Source organism: Channa argus, chromosome 7, assembly GCF_033026475.1.
Source record: "Channa argus isolate prfri chromosome 7, Channa argus male v1.0, whole genome shotgun sequence".
Classification (NCBI taxonomy): Eukaryota; Metazoa; Chordata; class Actinopteri; order Anabantiformes; family Channidae; genus Channa; species Channa argus.
In genome coordinates this window covers 3752471-3770978 of record NC_090203.1, presented here as the reverse complement: position 1 = coordinate 3770978, position 18508 = coordinate 3752471, and the positions used below count along the sequence as shown (strand labels likewise).

General features: G+C 39.2%; 1 protein-coding gene across 2 annotated transcripts in view; it reads right to left on the bottom strand.

Moving 5' to 3' along the window:
• The window catches only part of crppa (CDP-L-ribitol pyrophosphorylase A), a 38778-nt gene that overhangs the window by 18667 nt on the left and 1603 nt on the right, over positions 1-18508 (bottom strand). For both annotated transcript variants that reach the window (XM_067509811.1, XM_067509810.1), the window contains exons 2-8: positions 17584-17872; positions 14929-15078; positions 11392-11496; positions 10748-10793; positions 9415-9512; positions 4308-4385; positions 4032-4124 (exon numbers count right to left, since the gene is read on the bottom strand). In XM_067509811.1, the coding sequence (XP_067365912.1) occupies positions 4032-4124; positions 4308-4385; positions 9415-9512; positions 10748-10793; positions 11392-11496; positions 14929-15078; positions 17584-17872 (859 nt within the window). The remainder of the gene's footprint in view (positions 1-4031; positions 4125-4307; positions 4386-9414; positions 9513-10747; positions 10794-11391; positions 11497-14928; positions 15079-17583; positions 17873-18508) is intronic.

Genomic DNA, 18508 nt, shown 5'->3' with positions numbered 1-18508 from the left:
TGTAACACTGATGGAAAATCAGTCTATGTGATTCTAATTTGAGCAAAGTGAAATGGGTCCTCTAGTAAAACCATCAGCTGATCTCACAGTTTCACACTCTCCCAGTTAAAGTTTTATTATTATGCTGATTATGCTGTGGTAGCCTACTGTTTACAGTATATTTATTATGCTCTGTGGATCCTGAGCATCATGGTTACAAACATGTGTTTGTTCAAAATTAGGCTGCCACTGAAATCTCTCTCTCTCTCTCTCTCTCTCTCTCTCTCTCTCTCACTTTTCATTTTGTTTAATGAGACCTGGACTGGAAAATGCATTCAATGGATATATACCCCAATAAAAGCTGTGGTGCTGTAAACTTAACACAGTGATTTTACATTTCCCTCTCTCCTAAAATACATTGTTTGTGAAAACAAGTTGCTTAAAAAGTACATGTACATGTGGCGGAACCTCCACCTCAATTTGAATCAGGAAAAATCACTTACTTAGAGCCACATAATTACGTAAGGATGGCTTTTCTTTTTTTATTTAGAGGGTTGGGAATCCTTTTTTTTTTTAAATCAATGTGTGATTTCAAATCTGCTTATTCTGCTTATCTATTTTCTTACAGAACGTTGGTTTTAGTTTCCAATATTTTTGAAGAGTGGAAAAAACACATTAATAAAATAAATAATATCTCAAGAACAGAAATAAGTCCATCTTTTCTACTTGCACATTTTGGTTCTAATACGTACCGTTAGCAGGAAGGGCTGTTTGCCCCTCATTTAAAAATAGTTTTCGGTTTTTTTTTTTATCCTTTCGGTTTATCCTGTGAGTTCAGTGTCGCCACAGCAGATCAGGGTCCGCATTTTGATTTGGCACAGTTTTTACGCTGGATGCCCTTCCTGACGCGACCCTTCCCAATTTCTACCGGGCTTGGACCGGCCCTGCACAGCTGGGGAGGGGAGTGGGCTGTTAGGATACTGTGACATATAGCCAGGGCCGGGGATCGAACCACTCACCCTGTGGTACGTGGACGACTGCCTTTACCAACTGAGCCACAGAACCATTTAGTTTTCTTCCTTATTCTAAAAGGCGGAGTATGTTTTGTACCAAGTGTGAGAGATTGCTACTGTTAAGTTTAGCTCCTTGTTTGCTCTTTGTGGGGTGTTAAAGTGGCTGGGAGGCCACAACAAATCAAATAAGAGCACTTCTTTAAACTCAGTGTCACATCTGAGGTGTTTTCTCGGGTACATGAAATCTCATTATTGCAGGCGTTGCATTTTGCAGTCTTATGTTTACTAAGCGTTTAGTAAACTGCGGTCATCCATGATTTAGGATGTAAACAAATTGTCTCTTCGACTTTGTTGAAATACTGTGTAACAGGTGAACTAAAGTTAGGTCATCAAATTAGGGACCAAAGTAAAGAATCTAAACGGCTGTATGTTATTAAATCCATGGTTTTTGGAATATGTGGAACCAGCTCGTACTCTATACTGGTTTTTAACCCCAAACCTAATAATTTCCACCAGTAGCAATACTATTCACTCAATTAACCATCTAACTACAACGTAGAAAAACTGCTCAATACTACTTTTCATGTCTACATTTGAAACCTGGGTAAGTTTACTGGAACCTTTTAAAAAAAGATACTGTATGACTGCATCATACATTATGGCAGCAGAAAATATTTTCAGTAATCTTAAATTATCCAGTCATTCAATAGCAGTGCAGTATGAAAAATAAGTATTGCTGCTATGGTTACATGTAACTCTGTGTAATAATTTACAGAGGTGGTTAAACTGTTGATGGTAAAAACCTTTAAGGTGTTTGACGGATGCATTTTGAACTTGGCAGTCAATAATAAGCAGAATAAAAAAGCATTTTGTGGCTTCTACATAAACCAAAACACATTTCTGGAGTAGACATAAGTCATAGATTTACGATACCTACCAACATAAGACGTGAGGTGGTAATATCAGCCACATGGGGATTGTTACGCAAGTACTTTGCTCAAGGGTATAACACCTAATTTTCTGTATGAAACAGTCACCTTCATCAAGCAGTCTGCCTCTCTGCCTTCGAGGCTACCACCTACACTTCAAATTCAATTATCTTTCCACTGATCACAAACACGTGATCAAACCAACCAACCAAACATGTGATAAATAAGAATCTAACTGCCACCTCGGGGGAAAAAATAAATATATTTGAGCCACATCACTTATGCCGTGAAACCTCCCAGGTGGAGTGAAATGCATGCAAACGTGGCCATGAAACCCAATTAAAGAGGGAGGGAAAAGTAAAACTCTATTTGGTCATATTGGATTTTCACTTCATTTAAAATGCAGTTTGGCTTATAATTCATGGACACAGCTTTTAACCTGACTTTATTTGATATAATCTAAGATATTTAATCAGCAGAGGTGCAACTAAAATATCATTTTACATTTTCAATTTGTTATTTTTTAACTTTGTCAGTTTGATTAAATGTTTTTACATTTAACTACTGTTAATTTAACTGTTAATTAATAAATTAACAAACTGCTTTGAAACTCGTAAACTGTTCATTTAGGTCTGTTGCTAAAATGAATAGAAGAGCAACCGAACAGAGGTGTGTGTGTGTGTGTGTGTGTGTGTATTAGGAATGCATTATCTTAAAGAAAGTCCTATGTCTGGTCCTAAGAACCTCAAAAGACTATTTGAGAGTAAAAACTCAGACTTATACTAAGGTTACAATATTCTTAATGTGTGAGTTATCAGATCCATGTCTCTCTGGAAGTGGTGGATGTTTAAAACAGTGCAAAAAAATAAAAAAATAAAAAGCGTTGCTGAGCCTGTGCTCTCCTGGGAAGTGTATGGTTTCCAAAGAGCTACAGGGTTTCTCAAGGGACCCGAGATGGACTACAGGTGACATTTTATCAAGAACAAAATGCAAAGTTTGGCTTGTAGTGTTGCACATGTGCCTTGATGAAACTGAATCCATTCCATGCCAGATGTGTGTATTCATGTACATGCAAAGAAATGTTCAAAGTGTGAGAAGTGATACTCAGGCATGACTAAATTTGCCTAAATTTCAACCGACCTGTAGGACGTTTCTCAGCTAAACTTTAATTGAGAGTAATGAAACATATAACTTTAGAAACACTGCTGCAGCCCTATAAAAGAAATTAGGACTATTGTCAATAAACTTGGAGTAATTAAAGTAAAGTAATTAATTTAATCCATTTTGGAATTAGGCTGTACCATGGAAAAGTTAAGCGCTGAGAACACTTTCTGGTTCCACTGTAATGACAGTGAGTTAGTTCGCCAAGTCAGTTGAGACGGAAACATCTTAACAAAAAGTGAATATATTTCTATATAGTTCGTTCAGACATTCATGTTCGCTAGAAGATGAATCCTACTGGGGATCCCTGTTGTGGACTCCATGACTTTTATCTAGTGCCACCAGAAGGCCAAACTCTCATTTTCTTCTACTCCAAACCTTTAAGGAAATTCATGAATATCTCATGATGTCCGTGATAATGGTAAACCAGACACCTTAGGTGTACTGATGCAAAATAAGCTGCAATAACAATAGTGCCCATAAAATTGTAATGGACAACAAAAATATGTAACAAATCCGATCAAGAATTTTCTATTTGTTAAATTTAAAACACAGTGCCTCCATTATCTTTTCCTGATCTGGAGTTGGGACACAATGGCAGCAGGTTTAGCAAGATAGTATAAATGTTCCTCTCTCTCCAGGGACATATTCCTGTTCCCCTGATGGGATCCTGACGCCCCCGAAGGCCAGATGGGACATAAAAATTTCTTGACAACAAAGGCACAGTTTTGGGTGTTTGTTTTGAGTTTACCATAGGGACTTAGATGGGCCCAGTGGCAGGCACAGGTGAAAACCTGATCCGATGCCTAAACCACATCGGTGGGCTTCTTTCGACGTGAAGGAGCCACAGCTCTACTCAAAGTTTTTTCCATATAGTATATACACAACATATTTGTGGAACTGCTAAGAAAGTCTTGCTTATATAACCATGGATTCACTTTTAACTCACCCAAATGACAACCACTGGGTGGAGTAGAGCTCGATTCACTGCCTCCAAATCCATCAGTATGGCCTCCACTTCAGATAGGCAGGAATGACTAACCTGGAAACCAAGGAAATCGAAAGCTAAAAAGGAATTTTTACAGGACAGAAATGCAATTTTAGCCATGATGACCACAGAGATAAACTTGGAGGGAAAAAAAATAAGAAGGCTGTCCAGGACAGATCACAGATATTTAAACTGGCATGTTTACATTTCTTAGATTATATTTAAATGTGGACTCACAGAAATCTGGATGAAGTTCCACTCCTCTAACAGATACTTGCTGTTGTCTCCCATCAGATCTGGGGTAATGTCTAGCTCCTGTAACCCAGAGATATGCCGAAGTTAATCATTCAGCTGATATTATGCTTGTTATTGGATCATGACTGATGACATTTAAAGCAGGTGCTGCAGTACTATGACCCTAATGCATCTAATGTTGAATGACTAATTGACTCCAGTGCTCAAAGGTCAAAAGCCTTCTGGGTTCTGTTTCAGCCACCTCTTCAATCATTTAATGCAAGAGTACAACCACCTGTCTTCCCTCAATGAATCGTTTTATGATTAGAGAAAAGGGCTTTAAAAAGAAATTTGAAATACTGTATAGAATACACTGAGCGTCTCATTTCCATCAACTTTAATCAGAGGCTTATTAGAACAAATGGGAGAAAAAGTTTCTGGGCTCCTTTATACTTCTGAACTGGCCAGAAAATGTTGTCATATGCAAAAGGGAACAGTGATCATACAAAAGCCAACTTAAATTTCATTACCCTGCAAACGGAGTCCGATGTACGGCCAAGAATTGTAAAAGCTTTTTTGCTTAAAGACCCAGGACATTTAGCTCCTGATCTTTCCATTCGGTTTCGGGCCTGGCATAGCGTTGCCGTGAGACGCAGCATGTCCACCATGTCCGATTTACATGCGCTTTTGTTGATGTACCTCTCACTTAAAAGCCTGGCGCTTCGATTGCTCACACGCTAGAAATAAACACCGAAGTAAACATTCGGAGTCTGAATGTGGCACTGAAATACAGTTGTTCTGTTCATTTAAATACCAGAAGGTAATTGGAAATGTGACATGGTTATGAGAAACACATGTTGGGTAGTTAATTGGTCTTGAAAGATAACTGCTCATTGCTTCAGGAGGAAAATAATTCCAGTCCGAAAAGTGGATTTTGCAGTTTTAAAAAAAAATGTTTATGATCTAAACCAGGGTAGACACGAAATCTCAGAGTAGGAATATTTATTTAAATGTAGGCACATTGAGGCCTGGAGACCCAGTAACCTGGAAACCTAGGTTATATATGTTTTTACATTTATGCAGCTGGGAATTTATTCTACTTTAGAAGGTCCTCTTACTGTGTATTCTGCTTGTTTGCTGCTTGCAATTGTTCAAATTTACTGAGGGGGACATGAATGTATAAACCACATTTCATGGCAACGCGTCCAATAGTTGTCAAGGCCTTTCACCCAAAACCACAAATGTCAAACTCATGGAGGTGCTAGAATAAGTCAGGGCACAGACTGTCAGAGGACTCGAGTCATGAACCAGGAATGTCTGTGCCAGAGTTTGTGTCAATTGTTTTAGTAAATTTGGATATAATTTACCATTTTCCAATTACGTGGCAAAGAAAGATTTTGCTTTCAGTGATTTTATTCCTAGTTTCCTGGCAGACAAGAAGTACGATTTTCACAAAATGAGAAAATTAGAGTGACACAAGTCATGGGCCAGATTCAAAATGGCATTGTTAGAAATGTATTATTCATTTAATATTTTTCAACTGTAATGGAACTAAGGTGGGAGAGTAATAGTAGCTCTAAGTTACAGCCACATAACCAGATACAACTCAAGACTGAACACATACAATTCTCTACTCCAAAAACACATTGGGCTGGTGACTATAAAATGTGTTACATCAGTGGCAAAAAAATGTTATTTCCCTGCCGCGGTGTCTGCTCGAATATACTTCTCCTTATAGGATAAGGTTTATCACTAAAAAACTTCATAAAGTTGATGCATGAGTCTGAGAATATTCCTTGACTGAAAATGAAAATATCATGCATCAAAATAAAAGACACACAATATCTGACCTTTAAAAAAAAAGACAGATAGATCCACCACCACCCCTTTATGTAGCCATAAAACATCTACTTGTTTTTATTACGTTCTGCTCTAAATTCACTATAGACACCTTCCAACAACTGATGGCTCTTAAATATGTAACAAAAGGAAAAAAAAGATGATGTGACTTCAAAAATGAGTTCAACACAGGTGAACTTGTAAATAAGAAGTTAGGACTTCAAGTGTGTACGATTAAAGCGTTTGGTTTGGTTAAGTATTTACAATCCTTTCGGAAATTAAGACATTTCCACCTAACAGACTTTGGAAAATGTGGACTAAAATTCAGTTTTTAAACTTGATCACAACAACTGATTGGAGAGCGCTTCTTATTCAAGACTATAAAACAAAGTTGGTGTTTTCACATTTCAATAAAAATATTTTATATGGTTAAAGATTGTGTTATTCATTTTGAAGGCATGTAAATAATGTTATGTATTTAGTTGCATCGCAGTGTTATTACCATGGAGGTGCCTTATGTCCAAACTCGCCAGTTAAATGCTCAGCAGATGTGTGAATGTAGACATGTGAACTGGGTGATCCTGAAGCTTTCTCTGAGAAAGTGATATAAAAAAATAAGAATACTTAAAAACGAACTGCTTGGAAAGGCACTGGGATTGTCAGATTCATTTTTGAATACATTTTTTACACCAATACCCAACTTTCAACTTCTCCCTGTAAGCCTGGGTTTAAACTGGATCAAATGCATCTCTCAGGTAACATCCTACTGAGAGAATCCTTTAATCATATTGTTATTGTGTGTCATCCTTTCCTGCACACATGCTGCCAAACACAGTCGGTTTTCAACTGAGCTTAAGCTGCCCAAACTTGCTTATCCCTGTATTAGATTCACGAAATGGCACTTCATCTTCTGCTTCTTCCACTCACCGTTCATCTCACCCTTCTTCTTCCTCCCTCCCCACCTCCCATAAAAAGGATGTATCTGGTTCCGAGCAGATGCACTGAAAAAACGCACGGCTCCACCGGCCGTGCTCAGAAGGGAATGGCTCCAATCAGCCGATCCAAGGAGCCTGACACCAACCCATTTCTGGGGGCCCAGTCCAGCCCTGGACAGTAAGCTTTGCTCATGTGACATCGACTGATAAAGGGCTTGGAGCACCATTAAAGAAGGATGGGCTGTTTGGTTCGATGCAGATCACGAACACGTAATGCAGGGGGCTGTGCTGTCCCCTTCCACTGTCAAAGGCTAGACCCTAGAATATATATGCATCTAGATGATCCAAGAAACATATTTTTATACATGAAGCCATGCGTGGGCAATTTATCAACATGGGTGACCAGTAGGTAATGAGTGTAAAAAATAGGAAAGGGCTTGTGATCTGTGTGATCTATGACTAAAGCTCTGCAACATTTTTTGAAGCATTTATGGTGTAAGTATAATTTTAACTCCCAATTTTGTGGCCTCGTTTTGGTCTTGTCTTACAGGATTGGCTCACGTTGTTATTATATGAAATTTGATTCCCCTATATACTACATATACATGTTTCTACAAAAACACAAACCCTTCTCACTCAAGAGTCAAGACCTGAATACTAGGAATAAAGTCAAAGTTTATATAACCTTAAAAGATAAAAAAAAAAAAAAAAAAAAGAGGAAAGGTATTTTTTGCACTGACTGAACATTTTCATACCACTCAGTCAACTTTTCAGTGGTTTAAATGCTCAGTGTCCAGACAATCCTGTTCTCATCATTAAATTACAATCGCAATTTGCCTACTTGTAGAAGAGCTTTTGGATATTTCGATAGCCCTGCACAATGTTTTTTGTTTTTGTATGTTTTATGCAAGTTTATATGTTTGAGTTAAGAAATTCAAGTTTCAAAATTATATCTAATCTGTGCCTTTTTCTTAATAACCCGGCAACTACAGTCATGAAGCCATTTATTCAAAATTCTTTATGAAACACACAATCGCCATCACAAATCTACGGTGGCCATCCGAGCTTAAAACACTGCAGTTTGAGAAAACACATGCAAACAGACAAAACACAAACAAATATATATATACATATATGTTTTCTTAAATTGCAGTGCTTCGGCAATAAATGCTACGTGCTATATTAACTAAACTGTGCAGCTTCACTCAAAATACTGATTTTCTGTGGGTCAGTCCTTACCACCACAAAAACACTAGGAGTTACACAAAGCTAGTATTCACTTCAGCTGGAACACTGAAAAAAAAAAAACACTAAATAAGTATTTATAATATGTCTACACCAATTATCTAAATGAGCTCTTCTCCATGCCGACACAATACACCCTGCTGAAGTCAGGCATCCTTACTGAGGAGTTAATTTGTTTATCTCCACATGAATTTTTTATGCACAGACTGATTTTGTATTGCAACTATTCTAACTTGTAATCCTCAGATATAGTTCTCAATACAGTTTTGCACAAAAGCTGTTCTTTCTGACAGACTGAAAATTTCCCTAATCACGTCCAGGTGCTTTGAAAAAATATCAAGAATGGCTAAAAAAGCCCATTTTTGTGACATCCATCCTTTTTTTTGCGAAAAACAAAAGAGTTCTTGAGTTACTGGTTATGTGACTCGCTCAAGGGAAACCCAACAGTGACGGAGGTAAAGGAGAGCATTTCACATGTGGAACCTCTGTGTGGTCTGTGCTGTCAGATGTAATATCTCAGGCTGTCAGTCTTTACTGTTTTGCATATGGACACCGTTTTCCATCGTCTATTAGAAGCAATTTTACAAATTAAATGGAGGATGTTTGTAACATAGGCTGAAAACAACATGGAAGTCTGATTTGCCCAAGAGAAGATTAAGAGTGAAGGGGAGGGATACGACCTGAGGAGAAAACTGGGAGCTAGTCAAGTCCGACTGAGCTGAGGTGGTAACAGAATGAAGAGCAAAGGGCAAGAACTCATCACTAAACACTCAATGAATCAAGCAAACTCCCACGAAACAGGAAATATGACTGCCATCTGCTCATCTGCATGCAGGGGAGTGAGAGTTTGAGGTTAGGGATGGAGGAAGAAAAATGAGATAGAATATGGAGGTTCCACACAGGCTGCAGTAGAGGTCTGACTGCAGATGGGAAGTCTCACCAACTGGGCCACCCAAGTGGGGCTCATGTTGAGCTTTGAGGCAGGATTAGGGGAACGGAACGGGATAAAATGGTTAACACCTGGGGATCTGGAGTAATGCTGTCATGAGCACAACCAACATTTTAATCAGCTGTTACCGTCACTCCCTTACCGTGTCCAGAGCTCCGACGGCCTTCTGGAGGGCGTCAGCGAGTGTCACAGCTTGTGCTGATCCACCTGTGATGATACAGGCCGACTGTGATAGAGTCTCTGAAAGAGGATGACACATGATCATTTGCATGAATACAAACTAGTTGAGCTTTATTACTAAATTCAGTCATTCTTCTTCACTGTAAGCGGCTGCACTCTCTCTATTCCCTAATCAATACATTAAAGACGGCCAACGAACCGCTGGTGAGTGATGTCTGACAATTAAAGACACCAGATTTCATTTAAATGTTTTCAGCTGACAACTCCTAGTCTCTGCTTTAGCTGTTAGCATGCTACAATAGTAACAGTGGGTTACCTGCATATCTACACACATGCACATCTATATACTAAACACGGAATCCTCACTGACAGTGTCAAAGCAACACACTTTTCACAAAATAAAGTTTCAAATTGAAAAACAAACAAACAAAAAAAAAAGCAGAAGGCTGCTACAGTATTTAATAATTTTATCGTGGCCTTCATTGCGCGATACAACTAAGCAGAAAGAGGTTGAGGGGAAAGGACGTTTTTGAATTTGGAACAAGTCATTGTTGGTGGGTGAGTTCATTGCGGCCACAGCTGCAAAAAACCGAAGCCCTCCGCTACGACTGCTTCACTTGAAAACCATCTGTTGAGAAATCAATTCAAAATTCAACTCCGTGTGCACACACTTGTCAACAGGGTGCACATAGCCACATGTAAGTTCATAGAGGTGAGTGTGCAAGTACATGTAAGCACACAGAAACACAAACACACCAACTGGAACACGAAGTTTCTCATACTGACAGATGTTAGATGTCTTTATGAAACACACACACACACACACCATTCACATCAGAGACTCTGGGAATAATCAGTGAACACCTTATGTGATCATCAAACAGGTGATTTGTTGGTCCAGGTGTTGGCAGAGTGAAATATAGGGCCGTGTTTATTTCCATTTCTCTGATTGTGATGGTCTCTCTTGTCCCGACTTGCGCTCCATAGAATTCAGTCTGCTTCCAGCTCTAACCAAGCGTAACAATGATACAAAGAATTTCTTCCTCTGAGTGGAGTAATGGGCTAATCTGGCTCAATGTCACCTATTCAGCTCTTACTCTACATTATAAAACAAAAAGAGACAATACACACCAACATTCCTCATGTGTGACCGCTTAACCCATCTAAGAAGACCTGCTACTGTCAGTCTTTGTATACATGTCGACATACATACTTTATGTGCACAAAATGTCAAAGGATGAAAAGACACAGAGAGGAAATGATGTGGTGGAATATTTATAAAGAGGATAACTCACCTTTAATAATAGACTCCGCAGCAGCCAAATCCCGTTTGTAGGTTACCTGGAGGACAAAATAACTTGGATTAAATTCTAACCCCTACAATGCAGTGTAGGGGTTAGGCAGCAGTAAACCAATCAATTTTTAGTTTTTATAGACACATAAATACACATACACTTGTGCGGGATCCACTGGCTCTGGATTATCAAACTGCAGCATTGATTATGGAAAGACAAGTTTTTCCTTCAAATGTTTTTAAATACCATTCCTCAAAACCCCTGGCCAGCAAAACCAAAATTCTGTTAACGCCGTTTGCACTGGGGTGGAGACATGAATCTCTGCATATGGACTGAACCCTAACACTAGATCTAACAGGAAAATAATGCCTTTGCAAGTTGGAATGACTTCTTTGAGGCCAAAGTTACATGATCTTACACAGGGTTCAGAACAAAACATTTAAAATAATTTCTGCATGATAATCTTACATGTCACATTTAATATAATAGTGCTTTCTCCTTTGCCAGCACCCCTCAATTTCAATTCATGAGATTTTTTTTTTTTGTGCCCATATGATAAATCAGTAGTGGGCATAAAGCTGTGCTAGCAAAAGTGTTACCAGATCCACAATCCCCAACCCAAACCAGGCTTCTGGCGAGCTCACCTTCCACAGCGTTGGCGGACCCTCAATGAGCTTGGCATTGGTGCCACAGTACTGCAGAGCCAGATGGAGACATTCAGTGCCAAACTCAAAGTCTGACTCTGTACACTGCATAGGGAACAACAGAGAGGAGTAGTTGTTGACAAGTGTTGACAATGATACATTTCCATCATTGTCAGTAGGGCACTATGTTGTTCCACTGCAGGGCTGGAACTGCACACAACTGGGTGGCCACTACATACAAAAGAAAATCATACTTTACCATAACAAGGATTTTATTGTTGACTTACTCCTAAGGGGCCACAATGATCAATACATCCAACAAGAGAGAAGTACTGAATAAATAGCTTCAATCTGGACTTTTCATAGAGGCAACAGTGGGGCCACTTTTACGGTTTTCCTCGAAAGTGCTCTGAATATGCCATGAAAATCTATTCACATCATGAGTGCAATTATAGGTTCTCAGCATTCATCCTCATCCTCCAGATACATGAAAGTCCTCACTAAATTATAGGCCAATGTGCAAGTTAGGTTTTGCAAAATATTGTATTTAACTGATAAATATTAGACTTTTACTCAATTAAAGTTGACGGACCCTATGAAGTTACACTTTTATGGGCCAGGTGTTATCTAATCTATAATCCATCCGCTGCCAGAAAATAATCAGGGGGTCACTAATATGACAGGAAGCCATCCGCTGGGGAATCATAAATATCCAATACGAACAACTAACATCTGCATGGATACAAACGAGAGCCCAATAAAGTGTGGATTCTGAATATTCAAACATCAGTAGGGCAGGAGGTAGAACGGTCGTCCACCAATCCCGCATTTGTTGGTTCCATCCCCACCTCCCCTGGTCACATGTCGACATGACCTTGAGCAAGACACTGAACCCCAACTTAGTTGCTCCGGTTGAGTGTTGGCCAGCTGCATAGCAGCTCCCCCACCGGTGTGTGTGTGTGTGTGTGTGTGTGTGTGAATAAGAAGCAGTGAACAGTGCTTTGAGTGGCAACAGGTAGAAATAATGCTATATAAGTGCAGAACATTTACCACAAGCACAACTCCAAATCAACACACATGTTGAACTATATTTTTATCAAATCTCAGGCACAAAATTAGTTGGCATCAGTATCACTTTCATGCAGCCCTTTTGCTGTACTCATGTTATTGCTGATTTTTGCAATTTTACTTGCTGAACCAATCTAAACAAAGAGATAAATACCTTTATAATTTATTCATGCATTCACTCACTGCCATGGAAGTTCAATTTATGAAGATCACATGAAGTTTGGATTGAGGCGATGAGATCATTTGGTTTTAAATACAGAGTGGACTACAAAGACAAAGTCAGGCTACCTGAGATTATAGCTGGGTAATATTTTATCAAGCTATAAAAGAGAGGGGTCTTTTATTCTGAGGACCCTGGAACTGACGAGAGAAATTACAGGAGAAATATGCTCTTGGTCTTGAGGTAATTTAACCTTTAGCATTTTCTCCTGGTACAAAAGCTTTTACTGGGTCCTGGATAAAGTGTCTCGCCCTTTTGTCTTTTCAGCCCTGAGTTCTTCTACTCTCAATGGACGTCAAGCTACAAATGTGCAGCTCGCAAAGTTTTTTCATGCACATGTCCTACAGTCCTAACCTGACACTTTCTCTCCTTTTAAAAAAGGATGAAGCACCGGAGAACAACAACAGAAGGCCGGTGACACGCTCTCAATCAAACCCAACCTCCTCCTTCTCAAGCAAGTTACGCTTAATTTTTGCAACCTCGAGGCCGTGATATTGCATCATAAACGCAAGCTCGTTTTCTGAGAAGGCCAAAGCCAACAAAGGCTTTAAATGCAATCTGAAGATTCATATGTGCCAGGAATAAAAAAAAAAAAAACTGCAGACAAATTGGGCTCCAAGTGGAGGCATACTTTAGCCCTTAGCTCAAGGTTTGCTGCATCCTTCAAAAGCGTAGCTATCGGAAGAACCATCTTATGAAGTCAGGATTGAAATAGCAAACTCAAAGTGTCTGAAAAATAAATAAACTCAACTGCTCCCATTCCAGCCACATTTTAAGTTGGCCTGCCAAATCTTAGCACTAAGCCCCTGCTTTCGGAGGAGAATCAACACATTTACAGCTTACATCAGCAGAAAATTCTTTCCATTTTTCAGGTACACATATTAAAATACACTCAACCGCTGAGACTATTAATCCACCTAAATGTACCGTGTAATTTCAGCGCTCTTTCACCATTTTTCAAACCCAGCCTTTGTTCACTTTTGTTCCACAGACTAATCTGCTGCAGTGTGGCAGAATATTTTAATGTGACATTTCTTTCCCAGACGCGGCAGAGGCCAAGTGAAAGTGATAGCACCCACGCCACAAGCTCTTCAGAGCGAGACCCTGCAGGGTCTGGCGTATCAGCTGAACAATGAAGGACTGTAAAGGTCTGTTATGATGTATGAGAGCCATAATGCCCTTTGTCACCTAAGTGGTGTAATTTTTACAGCATAAATCTTAACCTGACTCTTATTTCATAAGAACTGGGAGGCCTGTTTTGTACTCATTTGACACCAAGAATAAGAAGCATATGGCTGCAGGAGCTAATCTTTATATCTTTTTGGCATTTTATGTTGTTTTTGCAAATATTGCTTTGATAGAAACTACACTTCTGATTGCATGTGCTCTGGACAAATCCACGAGGAAGAGAAGGGTCTGACTTCTTTAGTTGTACAAAATAGTTAACAGCTGTGCAGTGCAACAATCTCCAACATAGATAGTAAATGAGGCAGAATTTTCTTGAGAAAGATTTTTCTTTCTTCTTTGTGCTAAATATCATAAGATTAAATGTGTATTGTTGTGCCGGCTCGGGTGAGAAACAAAAAACAGAGAGACATTCGGCCTAACTACAAACATAAGAAATGTATTTAATTTTATTTGGGGTCAACACCAAAATATAATGCACCTCAACTCTTTTGTGTACGCTGAAGTTTAAAGTTGAGGTGTGGAGAGCCGATACTGACCTCATTTGCAGATGTGATGGGAAAAAGCCAGTTCTACAATGCAGCCTAATGCAGCTTCGTTTTCACCTAACGCAATGTTTTATGTCATCAGTTACATTATTTCAGAAATGGCAGGTTGCAGACACAAGCTCTACACAGCAATCCCTAAAGCCATGTTATCTTTTTTTAATAAAACATTTTAATGAGTTTGACAAAGTGAGGTTTCCACATGAGAAACTGGGGAAACTTAGCTTAGGCAGAGCTTAGCCGAGGCGCAAGGCTGAGCGGAGAAAAAAAATAAATAACTTGTATCCTTGAGTAATAAAAGGGAGAGGAAACATTCAACTTAAATTAAGTAGTTGCATGAGGTAGAAAAGTTGTGAGCTCTTTTTAGTGAAGACAAAGATTTCAGTTAAGCTGTGTTTGTTGCAGAACCTATAACAAGATGCAGGGCAAAATGGTGAGACCTGCTCTTTGGGTCACTGTTCATTTTCCGTAGACACAGACTACGACTCTCCTCCTTCAGCTGTAAACTTTTTGACTTACCCTCTGATAGGCTTGATGGATGACATCATAGGTGAATCCCTGAGGCATCTCGCTGGCTCTGTATTTGGCTCGCTCCAGAGAGTGATCCAGGTAGCCCTCTGACGTGGTGGATATCACCGTCGAAACAAGAGGTCGGACAGCTCCCGCTGCCTGGGAAGAGAAAGAACTATAATAAATCCCTACAATACATTTAACAAAAACATAAACAAGCTCAAAGTGAAGCTTATTTCATATGCATATTTATGTAAGGATATTGGATATATCTACATAGGAACATCATCAACAAAACAAAGATCCCACGACAGATTACGGACTAATATCGGTTGAAATGTTGAACCTAAACACCTTAGTTGGATACAACTTAATCCAGATTCTCACCTTAAATGCGCATCTGGCCATTTGGAGATGCGGAAATGCACAATACCTATTCAAAGTACACGTGGCAAAGCTGGTAAAAAGAAAATACAAGGGTCACAACTCGCAGAATAAAGAAACCTGTTACCTACTGGAACAGTTTGTCTGGTTGATGTGTTTTTAATGACTTTGACCACAACAGAGCTCTATGGCACAGATGAATTCATTTACCCAGGCTACTGACTGATATTGGGGTTTGCATCTGTATGGTGATTGTGGACAACATGATTGATTTATCAAATTACAGGTTCAACTATGATGTTGATATGTTCAGAAAGAAAAAACAAAACATCTGGTGGGGTCCCAACCTCTAATGGATCAGTTAGGCCGCCTGCAGCAGCCATCTGTGGCTAAAGTGTGCAGGAGCATCACTGCATACAAATACAAATCAAAACACTAGTGGGAATTTACTCAGGCAATTGCTGAGTTTACAGTGTTGTACGCGATTTCTCTAAACACAGTGTCAATCCCCTGGATAAATTGTATAGCAGGACATCAGGCACATGCTTTATTCAGACTGCAAGGCCATAGAGAACAATACAGAATTTTCCATAGCAATCTCTATCTGATTGCGCATTTTTGTCAGGCTCAAGTTCGACCTGGTCCATTTGAAAATGCATTAATGTGACAAAAACCCTCCAGCAACTGCATGACTGAAAGGAAAACTGGCAGACGAAAATTCGAGTCGCTGGTTGTCGTCACAGCAAAGACCTGCACCTGTACCTGTCAGCTGGGGAACTTTTATTCTCACTTTCTCTGTCAAATGGAAATGGAAATGATGATAACACAATGTGCAGTGTTTTCTGTTTCTCGTCACGACTAATAATTATTAATGAAGAAAGCTATGGAAAAAGCTAATGAGGTGACCGTGAGTAAAGATTCCTTGTCTAATAATCTCGATAACTCGTCAGCCATAACTACGCATTTCAAAGAGACAACGTTAACGTTGAGCCAGCTGGAGCGCACACTGCTCAAACTTCCTCCCGTGGAAATTTAGAACAATCAACATTTCTGAGATACTTTCATTTCACTACGGCTTGATTGAAGACAGTATCCAGGAGGAGAAACTCCTGACAAATGAAAGGAAAGCAAACATGTGTTCAGCATGTTACACATGCTGTTAAAATCAAAATGAATCTGCTGCTTTTCAGTGCAGACAGGCTTTCTGTCATGAGCAGGGATACTGGGAAAGATAAATGAAGGCCAGATCGCCTGCAATGAAAGTTCATCACAAAACACACACACAAACACTCAGAAACACACCATAAATGTCAGCCTTATGTCAGAGGGCTCTTGCTTTTTTTCACAACCCATGTGACCTGTTTTCAACAAAGTCTTGTCTCCGTTTTTTGAGCCTCAGACATGAATCACTAGGAAACTAATCTGCGGCTTTCTTCATCACAGCAGCTGTGATTTTGGCCCAAATGTTTCCCATCATTCACAGATGAAATAAACACAACCACCAGGAGCAATAGATCTGTCAGTCTGATAAACAGTTTATGCAAAGGTTGAGAGACCTTGTGTGCCAGGGGGCAAGTTTGTTTTCTTTGCTCTGGAAAACTAGACTTTATTGTATGTGGTGTTTCGTTTGTTTATTTTCACACCGCATGGCAAAAAAAAAGAAATCCGTAGCACGAGCAGACAAAAGTCACATGTTAACGTACCAGGTGAAACATATGACTCCATGTTAACTAGAATGGAGCATGATTGATTTCGTTACTGTGCTAAAATATACTTTCTCTGGTTTTCAGCTCATTTCCCAATTAAGAAATGAACTATGAGCATCAGCTCAAATTTAATTAGTTGTACTGTGCTTTCCAAAAAGCATGAGGAAAAACTGCAATTTTAGACATGTTTCCTCCATTTGCACAGAGATTACAATCTTTCCTTGAACTGCTCATCTGCTGGAAATAGCAATATCATAAGAAACTGGAAAAACTGACATTGCATGAGGTTACACATTTATACATGGGAGCTATGGAGATAACTTTGGTTTCATAATTGTGATATTTGCTCTGTAGTAGTGACCATATGGCTACGTTGAACTCAATATTTGCACTGAGCAAAGTCCCATATATATATATATATATATATATATATATATATATATATATATATATATATATATATATATATATATATATATATATATATTACCCATAATGTAAGTAATTATTAAATTGGATATAAGCTATAAGATATTGTAAACTGGTAAAAAATGATCCTGGTAATGATACTGACCCCTTGTTCTTTAGCAGACATCGCTATCTTGTATAGAAAGTCCTCCTCCACGAAAGGCCGCACAGCATCATGGATGATGACCACCTTTGCCCGGTCTGCCGCTAACATCTGCCCCTCCTCCCTCGTGGCTTCGCCCAGAGCCAGGACTCCGTTGCATATCGACCTGTGGCGAGTCTTGCCACCTGGCACCACTTGAACCTTCTTGTGCTGGAAGCGCTGGATGATGTCCGTCATTAGGTCCATGTATTCTTTGGCAACAACAACCACGATACTCTGGATCCATGACACCCTGCAACGACACACAGGCCACAGGCATATTCTAATTCGTAAGCTATGATTTCAGGGAAAAAAGAGGGAAGGTAGCCACAACATAACAATCACAAAGGGCTTTTTACATTCAGAAATTAAAGCTGTAGCGATGCTTCTGTATTTAAAAATGTCAGAAAATGCATGTTGAAAGCTCCCGAAGCACAATAAACATTCAACTGCTTGCATTGGTCAAACAGGTGCAAAAGCACAAAAATAATCAATACAGAATAGTTTCAAACAAACCAAAAAAAAACAATCTAGTGTCTGTTCTGCTTACAGTTAAAATTTGACAAGTTTTGACAAGAAGACTTAGCATATCACTTGTAATCAGTACTCAAAGTACCTGAAAGCAAAGTAATCTTTCCTTAATTCTACGCTTAACACGCTATTAACGCGAGACGTTTGTTTAAGCCAGATAAAAACCCGGGTATGAGAACAACTAGATGTGGTTTGCACACCGTTTCCTCCTGGCTTCAGGCTTTATACATTAAGCCAAGATAACCTTGGTATTAATCTTCCAAATTTATATGCAAGAAAATAGCAAAGGCAGGGGTCTGGGGTCCAACATGACTTTTAATTTTACAGTGCACAGATAACCTACAGTATGGCGTTCCTC